The 17,558-nt window shown below is 37.4% G+C and overlaps 5 protein-coding genes across 5 annotated transcripts in view; 2 read left to right on the top strand and 3 right to left on the bottom strand.

The window, feature by feature from the left end:
• Pmar_PMAR029282 (camp-dependent protein kinase catalytic subunit, putative) overlaps nucleotides 1-699 on the bottom strand; it is a gene marked incomplete at both ends in the record, with an annotated part of 1,476 nt that extends 777 nt beyond the window's left edge. The window contains 4 exons of the mRNA XM_002782375.1: nucleotides 1-72; nucleotides 126-235; nucleotides 282-505; nucleotides 579-699. The exon at nucleotides 1-72 is cut by the window's left edge and continues 4 nt beyond it. Of these exons, the coding sequence (XP_002782421.1) occupies nucleotides 1-72; nucleotides 126-235; nucleotides 282-505; nucleotides 579-699 (527 nt within the window). The remainder of the gene's footprint in view (nucleotides 73-125; nucleotides 236-281; nucleotides 506-578) is intronic.
• Nucleotides 700-2,730: 2,031 nt separating this feature from the next.
• Pmar_PMAR029281 (hypothetical protein) lies at nucleotides 2,731-3,763 on the bottom strand (the record flags this gene model as incomplete). The annotated part of the gene is made up of 5 exons (XM_002782374.1): nucleotides 2,731-2,752; nucleotides 3,233-3,311; nucleotides 3,434-3,530; nucleotides 3,581-3,708; nucleotides 3,754-3,763. The coding sequence occupies 5 exons, from the start codon at nucleotides 3,761-3,763 to the stop codon at nucleotides 2,731-2,733; spliced, it is 336 nt and encodes a 111-aa protein (XP_002782420.1).
• Nucleotides 3,764-4,119: 356 nt separating this feature from the next.
• On the bottom strand, nucleotides 4,120-4,576 carry Pmar_PMAR029280 (conserved hypothetical protein; the record flags this gene model as incomplete). The annotated part of the gene is made up of 3 exons (XM_002782373.1): nucleotides 4,120-4,228; nucleotides 4,277-4,453; nucleotides 4,503-4,576. 3 exons carry the CDS (start codon nucleotides 4,574-4,576, stop codon nucleotides 4,120-4,122), a joined length of 360 nt encoding a protein of 119 aa, XP_002782419.1.
• A 4,001-nt stretch (nucleotides 4,577-8,577) lies between these two features.
• On the top strand, nucleotides 8,578-9,305 carry Pmar_PMAR029279 (DNA-directed RNA polymerase II, putative; the record flags this gene model as incomplete). The annotated part of the gene is made up of 5 exons (XM_002782372.1): nucleotides 8,578-8,649; nucleotides 8,699-8,878; nucleotides 8,926-9,009; nucleotides 9,056-9,148; nucleotides 9,285-9,305. 5 exons carry the CDS (start codon nucleotides 8,578-8,580, stop codon nucleotides 9,303-9,305), a joined length of 450 nt encoding a protein of 149 aa, XP_002782418.1.
• Nucleotides 9,306-9,490: 185 nt separating this feature from the next.
• On the top strand, nucleotides 9,491-12,048 carry Pmar_PMAR029278 (lyst-interacting protein, putative). The gene is made up of 9 exons (XM_002782371.1): nucleotides 9,491-9,660; nucleotides 9,720-9,875; nucleotides 9,931-10,510; nucleotides 10,554-10,631; nucleotides 10,695-10,821; nucleotides 10,874-11,029; nucleotides 11,081-11,202; nucleotides 11,249-11,840; nucleotides 11,885-12,048. The coding sequence occupies exons 1-9, from the start codon at nucleotides 9,522-9,524 to the stop codon at nucleotides 11,960-11,962; spliced, it is 2,028 nt and encodes a 675-aa protein (XP_002782417.1). The 5' UTR covers nucleotides 9,491-9,521; the 3' UTR covers nucleotides 11,963-12,048.
• Nucleotides 12,049-17,558: the final 5,510 nt, after the last annotated feature.

Below are 17,558 nucleotides of genomic sequence, written 5' to 3'. Positions count from 1 at the left end.
AATCTAGATATCTCATTATTGAATCTACCTGCCCTACGTAAATGTGAGAAGAATTCACCACCATTAACATACCTAATAATACTTGTTAATAATAATATTACTAGTTATAATAATGATAATATTACTCCATAGCTAAATAAAGATATCTTCTATCTTGGAATGATCCATATAGATTTACTATATTTGGATGATGTATTCTCTTAAGAATATTCTTCTCAGATATTATATGATCAACCTAATAAGTATAATAATAATGATATGTACACATATTATTATACTACCTGTTTAAGTTTGATAATCGATGCTTTTTTAAGTATTTTCAAAGCATAATGATTATGAGTAGCCTTATTGGTAACAAATCTAACTCTGCCGAATGATCCAGTACCCAAGGTTTTACCAATAATAAAATCATCATAACTACAACAATCAAGTAGTGATGATGACAACGACGACGACGAAGATGATGATAATAAATCAACACCATCAGTAGCAGTAGTAGTAGGTCCTGAAGGATAAGTAGCTGCACTAGTAGGTTGTTGATGATATAATATCATCATACTGTATATGATTATTATTACCCTTCTCTTCTTTATTATCATCATAGTATCCTCCCCCCCTCTGCTCCTCCTCCTCTTCCTGCTGGTTAGTATTGTCGTGATGATGATGGTGGTGATGATGTAGTGTTGTTGTTGTTGCCATTACTATATCGTAGTAGGCCTAGATTGCCGATGCTACTACCCACAATCAATGATGATGAAGAAGATTAGGCAACGTTAGGGGCCGTTAGGAAATCACCAAGACAAGTCAAGTGCGCAAGATTAGTAGTAGTAGTAGTAGTAGTAGTAGTAGTAGTAGTAGTAGTAGGAGGTCTGAAGTTAGTACGTCATAATAGCTACTGTGACTCTCCCTTCACACCTGCTCTGTACATATACGTCCTACGGTCGACTATTTCCACGACTGAGCCCGGATGATGGGCTACGAGCCCTAGTTGGTCTGACTAGGGCTAAACTTACAAGCTCCCGTGCCTACTACTATTACCACAACTACTTACAACACCATACATGGAAACATCATACCATCAATTATTATAGCTAGACTGATGACGATGATCTGAGCCTTCAGATAGAGCAGTTAAATGTGATGACGGTTTGAATCGGTGATATAAGGCATTGCCAATACTAAAGAGAACGCAACATTAAGTATTAACAAACTTGCTGCTGCTGCTGCTAATGCTAGTGTTAGTGGTGGTTGAATGTTCATTAAGAAGGCATCATAGGACTTCTTGTTGTTGTTGTTCTCCTTGTACCTCTCCTTCTTGATGAAGATGATGCAATTGGTAGTGTCCCTCCACCACTAGACTTTTTCTCATGTACTAATAATGGTATAACCTAATAATAATATTATAATAGTAACAGTTATTGATGATATCACTTGTTCAGATGGTGTACTAGGTGTAGGAATATCTGCTATTGACCATCCTAATCTCCTTAAAGTACCTTAAATGATATTATAATAATATTACGCTTCGTATTCTATTACCAATAACATCTCTAACACTTATACGTTCCTGATCTATACCTAATCCCCAAGTATGCACTTCTACAACAATAGAGTATAATATCATAATACTATATACTATTACTCGTATTAACTCCAGTCTCTTTGGGGAATCCTCTTTGTTGTTGAGATGTTGTTGTAGAAGTAAGTGATTGATAGATAGGTTCCCCATGTTGTGTTATGGAAGTAGTTTTATCTTGTATAATCTCTTGTGTAATATGTAATATGAGTGTCTATAAGATAATCATTATAATAATACGTACATATGTATATTCACCTGTATATGCTTAGATAAATAATTACCTGCAGCTTCACTCACAACACAGGAACCTGCGTATTGTGAGTATATAATACTACCATAGTAGTAGTAGTATTACATGCACTCCTCGATTTTATAAGATGAATAGGTATCGCTGTTGGTATATCATCATCATTCAAGACCATCGTCGACGTAGTAGTCGCTACTATACATCATAATATAATCGTCCACTACTACTATTACTACCTCCATCAGTAGTAGTAGTAGTAGTATTGAATAATGTGTTATGACTAGAATGGGGAGGAGCATGATGATGATGATTATGATTGAAGTCGTACATACTACTATTCGTTACTTCTGCTCCTACTATTATCCCTACACCTGATTCATAGTAGCAGTAGTAGTATTACCATGTTGTTGATGATGGGGTGATGATGATGATGATGCATTATGTAATACATTCCTAGATTCCTCCAATTGTATTGTAGTAATAGTATGATGATAAGTATCATATTCACCTTAGAATAGTGATCATATGTGTATAATACTATTATTATACCTACCACTACCATCACCATCAGATGATGATGATGATGGCATCATAGAGGAGGTGGTAGGACGAGGAGGAGGAAGTCTTTTACCACCTATAGACGTTTGGGGTTCTTGTTGAGTGTCGCTATCATTATTAGGATACATACTACACTCAATGATGATGATGATGATAATGATGATAATGATAGTGTTGTAATGATAATAATAACACTACAAGTGATAATAATAGAAACCAATAACCACATCATAATCATACTCCTCTTCCTCCTCATTCTCCTCCTCCTACTACTCCTGTTGATGATGATGATGATGCTCTTATGTTATCCCAAGTTTGATGATGATGATAATGAGTATTTCTATTATCAGACAATAATGAAGAAGAATCTGATAAAGAATAGGATTGTCCATAAGAAGAGTATATCATTATTATTACTATTGTTATTCCTTTCCTCACTTACTCCTGTTCCTGAGGGCTGCTGCTGCTCCTGTTGGTGAGGTGGTGGTGGTGGTGGATCGTATGATTCACCCCATACATTGGTATTATCATAGTTAGACACCGCATGCTGTTGTTGCTGTCCTCCTCCTACTCCTCCCTGGTTCACTTGTTCATTAACCAATATTCTTTGTTGTATAGGATTAAGGGGTAATGGATGATGATGATGATGAATACTACCACTACCATCATCATTATTACTACTAGTACGACCTACAATACTAATCTACGATCATAATCATACTATTATTATCCTACTTCTAGTAGTAATACCATTAAATGATGATAATTTACTAGGAGATTCCCCTCCTCCTCCTCCTCCTCCTCCTTCCTGTTGTTGTTGATAAAACCATCCTCTCCTCCACCACCACCTCCTCCTCTCATTAGAATGAGATGTAGCATGATGTTCATACGGTGATGATAGATAAGAGGCAGTGGGGTTGCTGATATCTAAAGGTATGATATACATGGATTAAAAGAGGACCATGCTAGTAGTAGCATTAAACAACAACAACACGACCAACAACAACAACATGATGATGATGATAGAGTACTACTACTAGTAGTACTACCTCCTTCGTGAGATGGTGATAATGGGTGTATTCCTCCTCCTCCTCCTCCTCTTATCTGTGCTAGGAAGGTTCGGCACATATGTCCAAGATTAGTATTCTATAGAGAATATGATTATCAAGTAATAGGGTTGTTAATATTATTATTACTTGTTTTAATACATCATTATAACATGATGATATCATAATATTATTCTGTATAACTCTACTACTAACAGCAAACATGATAGTAGCTGGTATAAGAGCAGGTATATTACGAACAGTAACAGGAGCAGCACCTATAATAATAGAAGTAATATTCTTGTTATTATTATCATCATCACCTTTAAGCATTGTATTAGTTGATAAAGTCTTCCATGAGAAATATGTAGATATACCAATCAATGATCCAAAGGCTAGACCATAATTATTACGTTTCCATATTGGTGCACGCTCATACGGTGATAATATAATACTAATAATATTCAACTACTACTGCTGGTAATAGTATTATTAATATTACCGATTATTGATCATCCACGATTGAACTTGTGCATCCAACTTATGTAGTTCATCTTTAGTTGGTGATGATGATAGACTACTGTCCATGATAATTATTATAACTACTATTATGATGATGATCAAGAGCATGATCGAGTAGAGAAAACTCTAATGATAATGTTATTAATATCATTGAAACTATCATCAGACTATTCCTCCATATCCTCATGATAATTGATCAATTGTTGTTCTTGTTGTTGTTGTTTCTTACTACGAAGTGCCTTAGAATATAGTGCATCTAACCCCTCCTTCTCATACCTGCTTGATACTAGTGTAAGTATATACTACCACCGCTATTATTATTACGCTTCTATACTAGATGATTCTGGTATTCTATCATTCATTATCTCATTAATAATAGTTGGATCAGATCTTGGTGGATATTCTAATGGACGATATTCATCCATAAACCATAATAATAATCTAGGATTAGATCCAAATATAGTCATTAATGTAGGACATAAGAATCCAAAGTATATAAAACTAAATACAACAACATCAACAACAACGTTACCATTATTACTATTATTACAATAGTCCAAAGTTCTTCTCAAATATCCTCTTCTTACCAGGTCTATTATATCCAGTCTCCCAGAATGCAGCCATTAATCTACTACCACTTAGCCGTAATAACATAATGATAACAAAAACACTACGAAGAAGAGGAGAAGAAGGAGGAGGCAGCCGAAGACTGATTAAGGATGGTAGTAGTACTCTTACGTCGTAGTCGTACTTGCTGGATCTACTCAAATACTATCTTATTATCGTAGAAACTCCCAGATAATGATGATGTCTTTAATCCAAGTTATTCCAAGTCACCATCGATTAATGAGTCGTCATGTTTCCCCATCAATGTTGTTGCATAACTACATTAATAATAATGAATCACAAATATGCTGCCACAACAAGTTCCATCGAGCTCGAGCTGACCAAGATCGAGCAAGACTAGGAGCTCTCCATCGGATATGCCTACTATATTTGAAAAACGGGATAGGCTATAGATTCTACTATGTCATGATATGAGTATTATAAAAGAGCATAAATTGATGAGGACAAGCATGTTCACATATGACTGCTATCATTCTGCACCAAAGTTAATGATTAATACTTTACAGCTGCACCACGAATCATTCGTTACGTATATGATGACCCCCATCTAGGTGGACGTCTAGTCATTTTCTTGTAATGGCGACCTATGATGAAGTGAGAAACCAGTCGCCTCGAGATTAATGTAACACGCTCCATAATAACAACAACAACCTGATGGCTGTATGATGAAATGTATTCCTTCGACATGCCTTAGCCATAGTCGGGTAACATATAGGTATGTTCTACGCCCAATCAACGAGGACCACTGGCCGGCCCCCCTTGTGGAGGGCGAGCGCTTTTAACCACCACCACTTGACGGCTGTATCAGATTTCGCCAACTCAGAATTCGCCAAAATGACGCCAAACAAATTCGCAGGCCTAATGACGGGAATTATAGGTGATACCAGTGTTGGAACAGATTACAACAATGTGATGAAATACGTTACTCTACAACTGATTTGGACTAGGATTTGGTGGATTCTGCAAAATTCAACAGATGTGCAGTAATCTGCGTGTTGTTCTCATTCCGCCAACATCAGTACTGGCAATAACTGCACATGGACAGCTCCCGCCAAGTTGGTCTTCTGGACAAGGATTGCCAAGTAGGTGATTTTAGGGTTGTGAAATATGGATCGAACAGCGTGCGCCCTGGCTATCGATTCATGTTTTGGACGGTCCAAATTGGACCAAACTTTTGGTGCCACCAAACTGGTGGTGTCCAGCATACATAGTCATTGGAGTTCGTACAAGCTCATTATATCAAGACTCAACGTTGGTTTATCCCCATAGATGATGGTAATGGAGCAGGGACCAATTCACGCCGTCAATTAATTATTTACGACTCTCAGCATGGCTCGCGACTCGGCTACTTCTCTTAGTCTTCGAGGTCAGTTACTGCTTGCAACGACACTCTACTGCTACTATTACTGCTACTTCTTCTTCGTTATCTCCCCACGATGACGATTCTGTGACGAAAATTTCTGTCGCTGGCTGAACCCTCAACGAGTAAGCGTATGAGGTGCTACAACTTCTGGACGCGATGAGGTCGTTCTGTTCATCTCGGGTGTGAATTTCAATTGAATCCGAGAGCATTCCCACTATGAAAGCTCTCGGATTCAATTGGTCTTATTTTCTATCGGTATTTTCCTACTGAGTCTTCACATTGTGAAGACAATGTGAAGCTCACAATGCCCAGCTAAGACCGGTCAACAGTGTCGTGATAAGTTCCGTTCTCTACTGTCTTCCGGTAAGTAGGAAGTTTCGCTTTTGTGTTCTATACTGTGTTGCTTTTCAGGAGAAGTTGAGTCTTGGAGGACCTTATTCTGTTTAAGTTTATTGTTGACAACTCGCTCTCACTCAAGCCCGCCCCCGATAGTCGTGTCGAGCGCTCTACTACTACAACGTCGGGTTCTGTTAATTCATAATCTCGGAAAAGGGTCTCTTTCAGGTCTGATCCTCCATTGGCGAGGCACCTCACGTTCGGGTATATTATTCTGATCTGATCAGTCTGATCAGCTCCAGCGAGCATGCGACATAGTACAGACAACGCTGCCGAGGGCCTGCACGGTGCCCTGAAGTGCTTCATGGGTCATCGCCGTGCACATGAACGATTCTCCATTCATCAACTGAGAAAGCACAACGAGCGGATGCGCATCAAGCTCCGAATGAAGGATGGTGAGCCTTGAATAAGGCGGTGGCCTTTCAAGGCTGAGGAAAGGCGAGTGAGTTAATCTCATTAGTTGGTGTTGTTTTTTTGATGGTAGTGTTGACTCGGAATTCAGAATCCTTGTGTTAATCACATGTCAATAGTCCCCGGAGACAAGGTGTTCGTTTGGTCGAACTTCTCGCTAGACCGCCAAGTTCGTCAGAAGTATTCGGTCGTCAGTGTTGAGGGCGACTGGTATGCCGGAGAAGACGATCTTTACCTGTATCGTCTTTGAGGAGACCGTGATGGTGAGGAGTTGGTAGTTGAAGGTGAAGAAGACCTCTGTGTGTTAATCGGCAGAAAGCGAGCCTTGTGGGGCTATGCTGAGTGCTGGAGCAGTTTCCGAGATAACACAAGAACTGAGTAGTGTAAAAAACACGTTTTAAAGGGGAACAAGAACTGGTTATTCTCTAGGCTTCGTTTAGCTGTCCACTACGTTCACGGTGTCTTATGGCAATTGTTGCGCTGTTACCAATAAGGTCGTTTCGGGACGCAACGACTGGTAATGGGGTAACCAGGTAACGGTAACTAGTAACCGGTAACTGGTTGGGGACAACACCTTGGTCACCAGATACACCCCATGGAACTTGCGCTTCTGGAACTTAGAGCTATGTACTGTGGCCGAAGAGGCTCTTTTAAAGGCAACTTTGTCGCCCACCTAAACTCAAGTCACCAGCACTAGGATACTATCCTGTTAGGACAACCTACCTGAAACACCTCTTCAGGCTCCATATCCTCTCTATGTTCCAGCGCTCGCTTCCCTGCCACCTGTTTGATGTATTGTGACCCAATTTGTTGAACCTCCTTCAAGTGCTGCCGCAGTCTCTCCAAATAAGCCTGAGCTGCTTCTTGGTCGGAGCCTTGGCCGGAGCCTTATTCAGCCATGAATTATTGAACTCGAGCTTTGGTCGGAGCATTCCATCGAAAAGGAGAATCTCTATGGAGATATGATGATCGGAGATCACTGACCGATTCATACAAGGCCATACGACGCTGTTCAACTTCCTCGTTGGGCCTTGCCGGCTCGGCAAAGTTGACAAAGGATTAACTCTGCCGTGGTAAAACTCATGTAAGTAGATCCTGGGCTTCCCGCGCGAACTCTCCTGTACTCGATCGGCCTACCACAAGACATGATAATCATTTGAACTCAGAGTCCAAAGACATCGAAAGTCACTGACAACGAAAAGCAGAACCAAGGGGGAAGTGTGCGGTTGAATCCAACTTGGCGGTATGCGGCCTTGATAAAACTCTCGCCGGAAAGGAAACATCTCAAAGTTGTGGCGAAAGCCTGTCACAAAACCAGATTTGAACAAATCACCTGGCGATATTCGACTCCGACTCGGGAATATACCAACCGTGATCGATAAAAGGCGGATATCGCGAAAGATGGTGTAATCTTCATAAACAAATGATTATACCAAGATATCGGCGATTTACGACACGTAGTTGGCGAATACCGATAAGTTCACCAAGTTTTATAGCAATATCTGAGCCACTGGCATGTTACACCAATACCAAGTTGCTGTAACCGTGCGCGCAGAACGGAATAGATCATTTGGGCGAACGAAATTACGGATTTCCTCAACCAGTTTCCGCCACATCTCGGTGAAATTCGTTAGGTGTCGACGCCAAAGAGGTGAAATATGGTCCAGAAGCGGTCGTATCCCATGATTGAGCGTGTTGGCGAGAGTTCATTAGGACCCGAAATCACCAAGCTTGGCGAGTTGGTAAAACCTGGTTCTCCGCACTTGACGAAGACGACTACTACACCAACGTTCCCCCCTTCTTGTTATTCTTATTTAGCATTATTATTATGTATTTCGTGTTAACTGATAATAAGACAGTGGCTATGAAGCCTAGTGACCTTGGTCCTATGTTTGATATTGTAATAATATTATGAATAACTACTAATATGGTAATGTTATTATTATCAGAGATTGGATACACAACTACGAGTAGAATTGGAAGGGAATTTATCAAAGAATCATGATGGTACAATAGTACATATAATAAATATAGTAGATAAATCAAAACCTAAAATACAAGATGGTACTGGTATGGCATTAGTTAATGTTGTATTTCAAGGTATAATATTTAGACCGTTTAAAAATGAGGTAGTACTACTAATAATAATACACACAGAGTAATACTATATTATTAGGTAATGGATTGTTGGGTAAGTGAAGTTAGTAAACTTGGATTCTTTGCATACTTCGGCCCAATGAAAGTATTTGTATCAAGGAGTGTAAGGGGGTTGATATTATAATATCATCTATTATTATCATATTCAGAGTATGCCTGATGATGTTATCTTCCGTGAAACCGCTACTCCTGTATGTTATAGTGATGCTGATCAAACAGTCGTTATACAACAAGACTCTGAGGTAACAGTAATAAGGATGATGATGTGGAGAAGAAGGAGTGGTATTAATAGGTACGAGTACGTATAATGGGAGTGAGAAGAGATGGTAATCAGTTATTCGCTATTGGTACTATTAATGCTGATTATCTTGGTCCTAGTATTGCCCCTACATTACCTAATACTACTATATCTAATATTAATACTACTACATCACCACAACAACAACAAGAAGAAGATTATGATAATAATGAAGGGTTAATGATACACACTGATGATACTAACACCTTTTGAGATAATATTCACGTAATCATTTCCTATTAATAGTGTACTTGTTTAGTTGTTATTATTATTACATCGGTACGATAGTGAATATCATACTATTTATTATCATTTCAATGACATGTGAAATAGAGAATATTACGTATCAGGAAAAAAGGGGAGGAGGAGGAGGAATACAGGATGATAATGAGAAACTACAGCGTGGTGTAACTGCTCCTAATCATCACCATCATCCACGTCCCTTTCTTAAGAAAGGTAGTACTAATAGTAGTATTATTTAATACTGCTGATAATGATGATTAGCCTATCAACAGGTGCGAGGATGCCTAGGAGTTACATACCACCTAGGTCATCCAAGAATAATGCATATAAGGCTAATATTATCAAGGATGACAATAATAATATGAGGATGAAGGCGAATAATAAAATAGGCATAAAATGGAATACCGATATGATGATGAAGAGGAGGAGTAATACATGATCATCGTTGTTTATATATTGTTTGTTGTATTATCCTCAATACAGATCAGCAACAGCAAGAGCAACAGCACCACCAGCAGCAGCATGTATCGAGATCTGACGATAATATCCCTACTACTACGACGACATCTGCGACGACATCGTCGACATCTGCGACGACTGATATGGTATTACCGAGGAAATCATTGTATGATGATGATTATGATGATGACCTTAATAATGATGATGATTATATGATAGTAGAGGAGGGACAGTCCACTAATAACAATGTATTGTATAATGGTCTAATACCACAACACGATGAAGAGGAGGAGATACCTGTAGTGACGACGTGTAAGAGTATTCACGAAGATGAGGGAGTAGTAGTAATACCTCGAGAAGAAGAAGAACAGACAATAGGCTCTAGGAGGCATATATTATCTGCTCATTGGGAGGGTGATGCTGTTGCTAAACTTATATATGGTAATAATGATAAAGTAGGGATGGGCAATAAAGGAAGGACAACAACTACCAGGAATAAACAGGAGGGAAATAAGGATGATGATAAGGAGGAGAAGGAAAAGGAAAAGGAGGAGGGGAAGTTATTAAAGGAAAAACTAGCATTACTAGATAAGCAGATTACGAGGTAGTAGTACTATCGAGGATGTTGTCTTTAATATAATTGTAAGGTTTAATAAGGAGAACGAGATATGCAAAACGTTAAGAATTGAGAGGGAAAACCTATTACAGGAAGCAGAAAGGATAAGGTAATAATAACACTAATACTACATGGTGCTTACCATGCTTATTATTATTAAACAATAATATAGGGATAGAGCTAAGGAAGAGGCTGATGATATTAGGAAGAGTATTGATGATGATAGAGTAGCATTAAGAAGGGAGAGGAAAAGATTCCAAGAAGAGAAGGATCGTTATAGGCATATAAATGCACAGCAGGTGAGTATTACCATTATCCTTTATTATTATTACGATGATAAGTTATTATTAGAGTAAATGGAAAGATGAGGAGAGGGGGTTGAAGGATAAGATATTGGAACTCCAATTGGAAGTTGATAATAAGACTAAGAAGGCTGATTTGGAGATTAAACGACTTAATACACTCATTGTGGAACTTCAAATGAAGAACAAACATCTAGTTGCTGAAGTAATAATATCATATACCCGTCGGCTTTGCCGACCAGAATAATATTATTAGTTAAAACGATGTAAAGAGAGATGGTTGAAAGAGCTAGTAGATCCAGAGGAGGAAGAAGGAGAAGAAGGTGGTACATCAATGAGGAATAATAAGATAATAACAAAGGTTAAAGGAGATAAAAGGTAATAATAATACTAATTATGCTGTAGAGGTAATATTCATGATCAGGAATATGACCAGTGCTATCCGTCGTGATGATGATGACCATCATCATCATCATTCTATTGCCAATGAAACTACCAATAGAGAGACTAGCAAAGCTAGTATCGGTTATATTGCTATTCCTCCTACTACTACTACTACTACCACTCATCCTCCTATCACTACAACCAATAATGCATCATCATCATCATCATCATCACAACCTATTAATGAGGAGGATGGGGTTACTCATGATGATGATGATGATGATTACTGGTATTTCTATGGTCATATTCATAACAATGATGATAATGATAACGATACAAAATATGGTACACTAATTTCAGAAAGTTTAACAGACGATGGTAAACGTTGTGATCGTCTATACTCTACTGGTATCAGGACTGTCACTTTTACTACTGGTCTTAAGAAAGTTGTATGGCCTAGTAGCAGTGGTGAGTGTAATAAAGCATTAGTATCACGTACATATCTACCCAACGGTGATATTAGAAGCAAGATAAATGATGGTACTGAATTGTATTGGTATGTTGATGGTGGTACTAGGCAGAAGACTCTACCAGATTCTACTGATATATTCATATTTAATACTGGACAGAAGGTATTATCTCATCATCATAAACTTTATAGTAGTTCTTATATTAGGAATATCATTATCCCGATGGTAGCAAGGAAATACACTTCCCCAGTGGTATTATAAAGAGGATATCTTCAGAGGGATAAGCTCATAAATGATGATAATCATCATTATAGTATTATTATCATTATGACAGTTCCATTATTACTATGCAGCATGTCTACTATTGGTTAATTTATCATTAGTAGCGTTGTTCCCAGTAATATCATCAGCCTCGGTAATGTGAACTATCTAAATCCACTGGTAATGTCCCCAATAATATCATTCTACTAGTGCGTAAAATAAAATGCCAATAAATGGACATCTCTCACCAACTATGTTGGTTAAGAATAACCTATCGAAAATGATGGATATCATCAAGGAGATATGAAATATACCGAGTTAATCAAGTCATCAACAAGGTCCAACGTTCGGTAGTTCATACAACATCCCTTTCATATTGGACATCGTGATGAGCTTAGTTAAGTACCAGTACATGTTGATGGAGAGTGAAACCTCGGAGGAGTGTATTTCACTTGAGGCTTTCATCGAAGGTAATATTAAGGTACTTCATATGATTAGATGATTACTACTACTAGAGGCAACACAAGATTGGTGTTATGTAAGGGTTTCAACGTTCATCTGTTGTTAAAGCGAGATTGAGGTAATCGTATAGGTTTCCAACGATAAGTATTGTCACTTGGTTCCTCCTTCTTCACTACCACTGATGGGTTTACTACTCCACCACCACCAACAACAGCCTGAATACATGAGATGATAAGGATAGTTATCATTAGGGCTTACTGCAGTAGCTTCTCCTAATGCTTGACTAGCTGCTGTTACTGCAGCTGTAACAGCTGCAGTAACATACTACACCACCACCTCCCTGTTCTGCTGATGTCGTTACTGCTGATGATTTACTCTTAACTGCATCTGGCTGATCCTTCTTAGCCAACCGATATTCGGCATTTTGACGAGTAGTACGATCAATCTTGGCAAGTAAATATATAGGTACATACCATTATTGCCCTATTACATCGAGTAGTATATCATCATCAACTCTTCTTAGTATAGGTATAGCCTTCATAGTCTTAGCACATTCCTCAGCAACTGATTGATAATTACCTGTATAAATATTTGAAATAGCAATAATAATAATGATTCACTTTACTCGTCATAAGATCTCTCTTAGGTAGAACTTGTAATACAGTCTGTATTATCATTGGTATCATCATCATAGTCATATCATCTATATCAGCGCCACCGCCACCGCCGCTCCCATTAATATCATCCATTTCGTTATGATGATGATGTGGATGATGCTTAGCTGATAAGAAAGCAGAAGTACTTGTACCTCCACTTAGGACCTGATCCTCTTGAGCATTGTATCTAGCAATAATAACAAGTAAGAATAACCTATTATCATCATCATTGTTATTATTATTACGGTAACATTTTGGTAATATCAGGTCTAACAACTTGATGTAATTCTGTTTCCTTATCCCCTCCCATATCAGATGCATCTAATAATGTAGCTGCTAGATCGCCAAGTTGTAACAATGATTTTAATTCCTCCTCATCATCATCATCTCCATCATCATGATAATCAATCCTCCTAGATTGTTCAACATCATGAGGATAACCTAAGAGGAATAGTGACAACTATAATTACTTATAATACTGCGGTACGGTAATCACCAGCAGCAGTAGTAGTAGGAGAATGGTGATGCTGATGATGATCATTGAAGTATTCCAATAATGCTGTATCCGGTATCAACATATTACCAACCTTGAGATGACGTAGTGCCTACTACTCTATTAAGGTGGCAATCATTATCATCGTCATGAAACTTCGAATATATACCTCATTTATTGATGGTTGTAGTTCGAACCAACTAACTGCTTTTGACAAGTTAATCTCCTCCTCTTCCTCTGGGGATAAATGATATATAACATCGTTACTATTCATCGCTGTAGTATTATTATTATTTCCAGCATTGATCAATTTATCTAAAAGAATCGATGATATAACAGTAGTACAATTATATGATTACTACTACTACTATCATGTTGTTGTTGTGTATGATGTATTTGTGATAAGAGTGATGCTACTGTTGATGGTCTCCCTTTATCAACTGATCCTGAATGTCTAAGATATTCTCTATGTAGAAACTAAGAAGAAGGAGAAGTAGGGTGAATACGACTACTATTATTATTATTATAACCTGCATCCCTTTGATAGTTTGAGCATCACAATCAAAATCCTTATTAATAATATCCTCCCATTTGGTCCAAGCCATTCTCCTTATCCTATAGAGTTCAGGATTAGATGTATTATTGATACATGCTGATAAATAGAAATGCTCTAACAACAACATAAAGAAGGATGATGATGACGATGATAATAGTAGTATTATTATTACCAATATCGACTATAAGCCTTGATAATGTGATGAATGCCGAATCCTTATCATTATTACAATATGCTTGGAAATCCACTAAAGCTAACTCTACTTGAGCTACTTTACCAAGTAGATGGTATTGCTGTAACGATAACGAAGATGATGATGATGATTTCAGCTCTTGGCTGCTAGCGTCTTGTTGTGTAGTAAATGTACCAATATTGCTGCTGCTACTACTAGTGGTAGTAGTAGTTGTAGCATAGAGGGATCTAGTATTAGGGACTTGTAAACCTTCACGTAATCTGAATAGTAGTACTACTATGGTGGTCAAGATGATGATTATAAATGTAATAAGGAGTATACGACATCATAATAATAATCTACTACTATATTACCTCTTTATCCCTTTTCTTAATACAGATATCGCAGTACTCTTACGTTGGATATAATCATAATCATCTACTTCTTCTTTTTGTTGTTGTTGTTGTTGTTGAGTATACCCATACCAGACTATTGAATATGCAACGGCGATATAAACCTCCGAAGTTAGTAATTCCGATTCGGCTAAAACGGTTACCATGATTACTACTATACTTATAATACTATCTATATTATTACATTGATAGAGATCAGTGAATAAGTCTATCGCTGCTCGTATACCTCTTTTCCTCATAATGAAGTGTAAGTAGTGTAATAGTGCTAGAGGGCCATTATTACTACTATTACCCACACTAGTAGACTGCTGATTCATCATCATCGTCATTGTTGTTGTATTAGTAGTAGTAGAAGCAGCAGCAGCGGCGAAACTAAGATAATGGTATAGCGTTAGTAGTCTCCTTCTTGTTGTTGTTGGTTACTCCAATAATTCCTGATACTTTTCCTCTATATTATCATTATCATATCCTTCTATCTCCATTACTTGACATTGTAATAATCGTAAAGGAAATGATGATGGTGTAGGAACATAACCTCTAGTAAGTATACTAAAGACAATAACAATACTATTAGTATAGATGATGTTAGTAGTAGTAGTTGGTGTAGTAGCAAAATATTATTACCATTCCAATAGTGCAGCATTGGATGATACACCTTTACTTTTTGATATACTACTATCACTGGTGGTGGCGGCGGAGGCCATATACACCTTATACCAAAACTCCGCATCATCATCATCATCATCCTTATTATTATCATCATCATCCGATAGTATAGCATGCCCATGATGATTATGACCATATTGTTGTTGTCTGGAGGACTTACACAACTTACTAGCTATATATGATCTAGCTTCTGCTGGTACTAGTGGTAATTGTGATATCCTTATCTCCTCTTCATCATTCTCATTTGATATTATAAGGAAGATATCATCATTAACTCTTTGATTATTATAAGAGGCTTCTGAATAGTCGCCAATGGTCGTGTTATCCATATATAAGTGATGATAACAACAACAACAACAACAAGAATAATAACAATAGATGATAATCCCGCAGTGTTTAAGTAATCCTAAAATGCTCATGATGGTATCAATAAAGTTATCATCCTAATCTACTACTACTACTACTACAAGATGAATAGTATACTGAGTCGGTATACTAAGTGAAAAGTACTAATATAATAATAATATATCCCTACTTATTAGTAATAATACAAGTATACACTTATTATCTTAAACATCCTCCTCCTTATGATGATATGAAGAGTAAGAGGAATAAGTAGATAATAACATATTCATGATGTTATTCATACGGCTATGATATAAGGACACTACTATCTTCAATATAATAATTAAAGTCATAATCAACAACAGAGTACCTACTATCATTGATATCCTCTATATACCTCAAATAACAACAACAACAACCTATGAAATTTCCTCTTCTACTACTACCTTATCCCTACTACTACTACATTATATAACACCGAGTAGGATAAACGTTGTATTAGTACTCTAACTCAAGTTAATGATAATAACAGTACTAACTCTTATCATAGCCCACCAAATAGTTGTAGTACTTGTAGTAACATCAGTAAGTCTGATGATGATTATGATTATGATGTTAAGTATAAGAATAGTAGTATTAGATATCTACACTACTTGAGTAGGCTTCTTACCAGACCCAGAAGACATCATTAGAATAGCTTAGTTCCAACTAAGAACAACAAGTAGTAATAGTAGTAGTAGTTGCTGGTCCTATTACTTGATGTACGAAATCCTCTTTACCAGGCATCATACTACCACCTCTACTACCCCAACTTTTCTCAGCTACATATTTATACACAGTCTCTGATAATAATAGAGTAGGATACTACACTTATATAGCATCATCATTATTACGTCTATTATCTACTCCTTGCTGTTGTTTCCTTCTACTATTTTCTGCTAACTGACTCCATGCTATATACCTCTCATTAGTGGCATCATATCCTACCAGTATTACTACTATCAACTATTATTACTACTATCTTCTTACTCTTATGTAAGAACTCTGCAGCCTCCTTAGCATTGAATGTCGTCGTTTGCGGCATCAGCATCGTTGTAGATGTAGGAGGAGTTACTTGTTGTTGGTGAGTAGTAGTAGTAGTGTTCCCTTGAGTAGTAGGGGATGTTGTTAACCTCTTATTACTACTAGATGCTCCTCCTGCTGTTGCTGCTGCTGCTGCTCTAGCTGCCCATGTATTATTATTCCTGTTATTATTACCCCATACTTCACCACCTGCTACTACGACACTAGGCTCTGAATAATATTATACAGCACTTCTACTCCAGTTGTGCTTATTATTATTACTATGTTGTTGTTGATGATGTTGCTTAGGCGGTGGTGCTGCTATAATACCTCTCTGTTGTGGGGTTGTGGTGGGAGTAGTCCCTCGATTAGTAGTAGTTGGACGGGATGGAAGCTTACCTCTACTAGATGGAATATTACTCATCTTAACAACTATAAAGAGGATCATGAAAGATGTCCAGTAAGGAGGATAACACAAGTAGTAGTAGTGATGGTATAACACGTATTAGTGTATTATTATTATCATGTACATGATGTGATAGATAATATATGATCTTAATACCAGACTCATTGCCATACTACTAGAATAGTGCATCCTAGAGTTAGCTATCAGTACTTCCTCATAAGTACATCCCTATAACAAGAATAATAATAATACTGCCTTAGTATAGTAGTATTATTATTACATCAGTATTAGATTCACAAGTAGGTAGATCATCATATGTAGTATCCCCTAGTTCTCCGTTGATGATATTTCTAAAGAACTCTACTATTATACACACAGTAATACAAGT

The sequence above is a fragment of the Perkinsus marinus genome (genome assembly GCF_000006405.1).
Source record: "Perkinsus marinus ATCC 50983 genomic scaffold scf_1104296939758, whole genome shotgun sequence".
NCBI lineage: Eukaryota > Perkinsozoa > Perkinsida > Perkinsidae > Perkinsus > Perkinsus marinus.
This window is presented reverse-complemented; position numbering and strand designations above follow the sequence as displayed.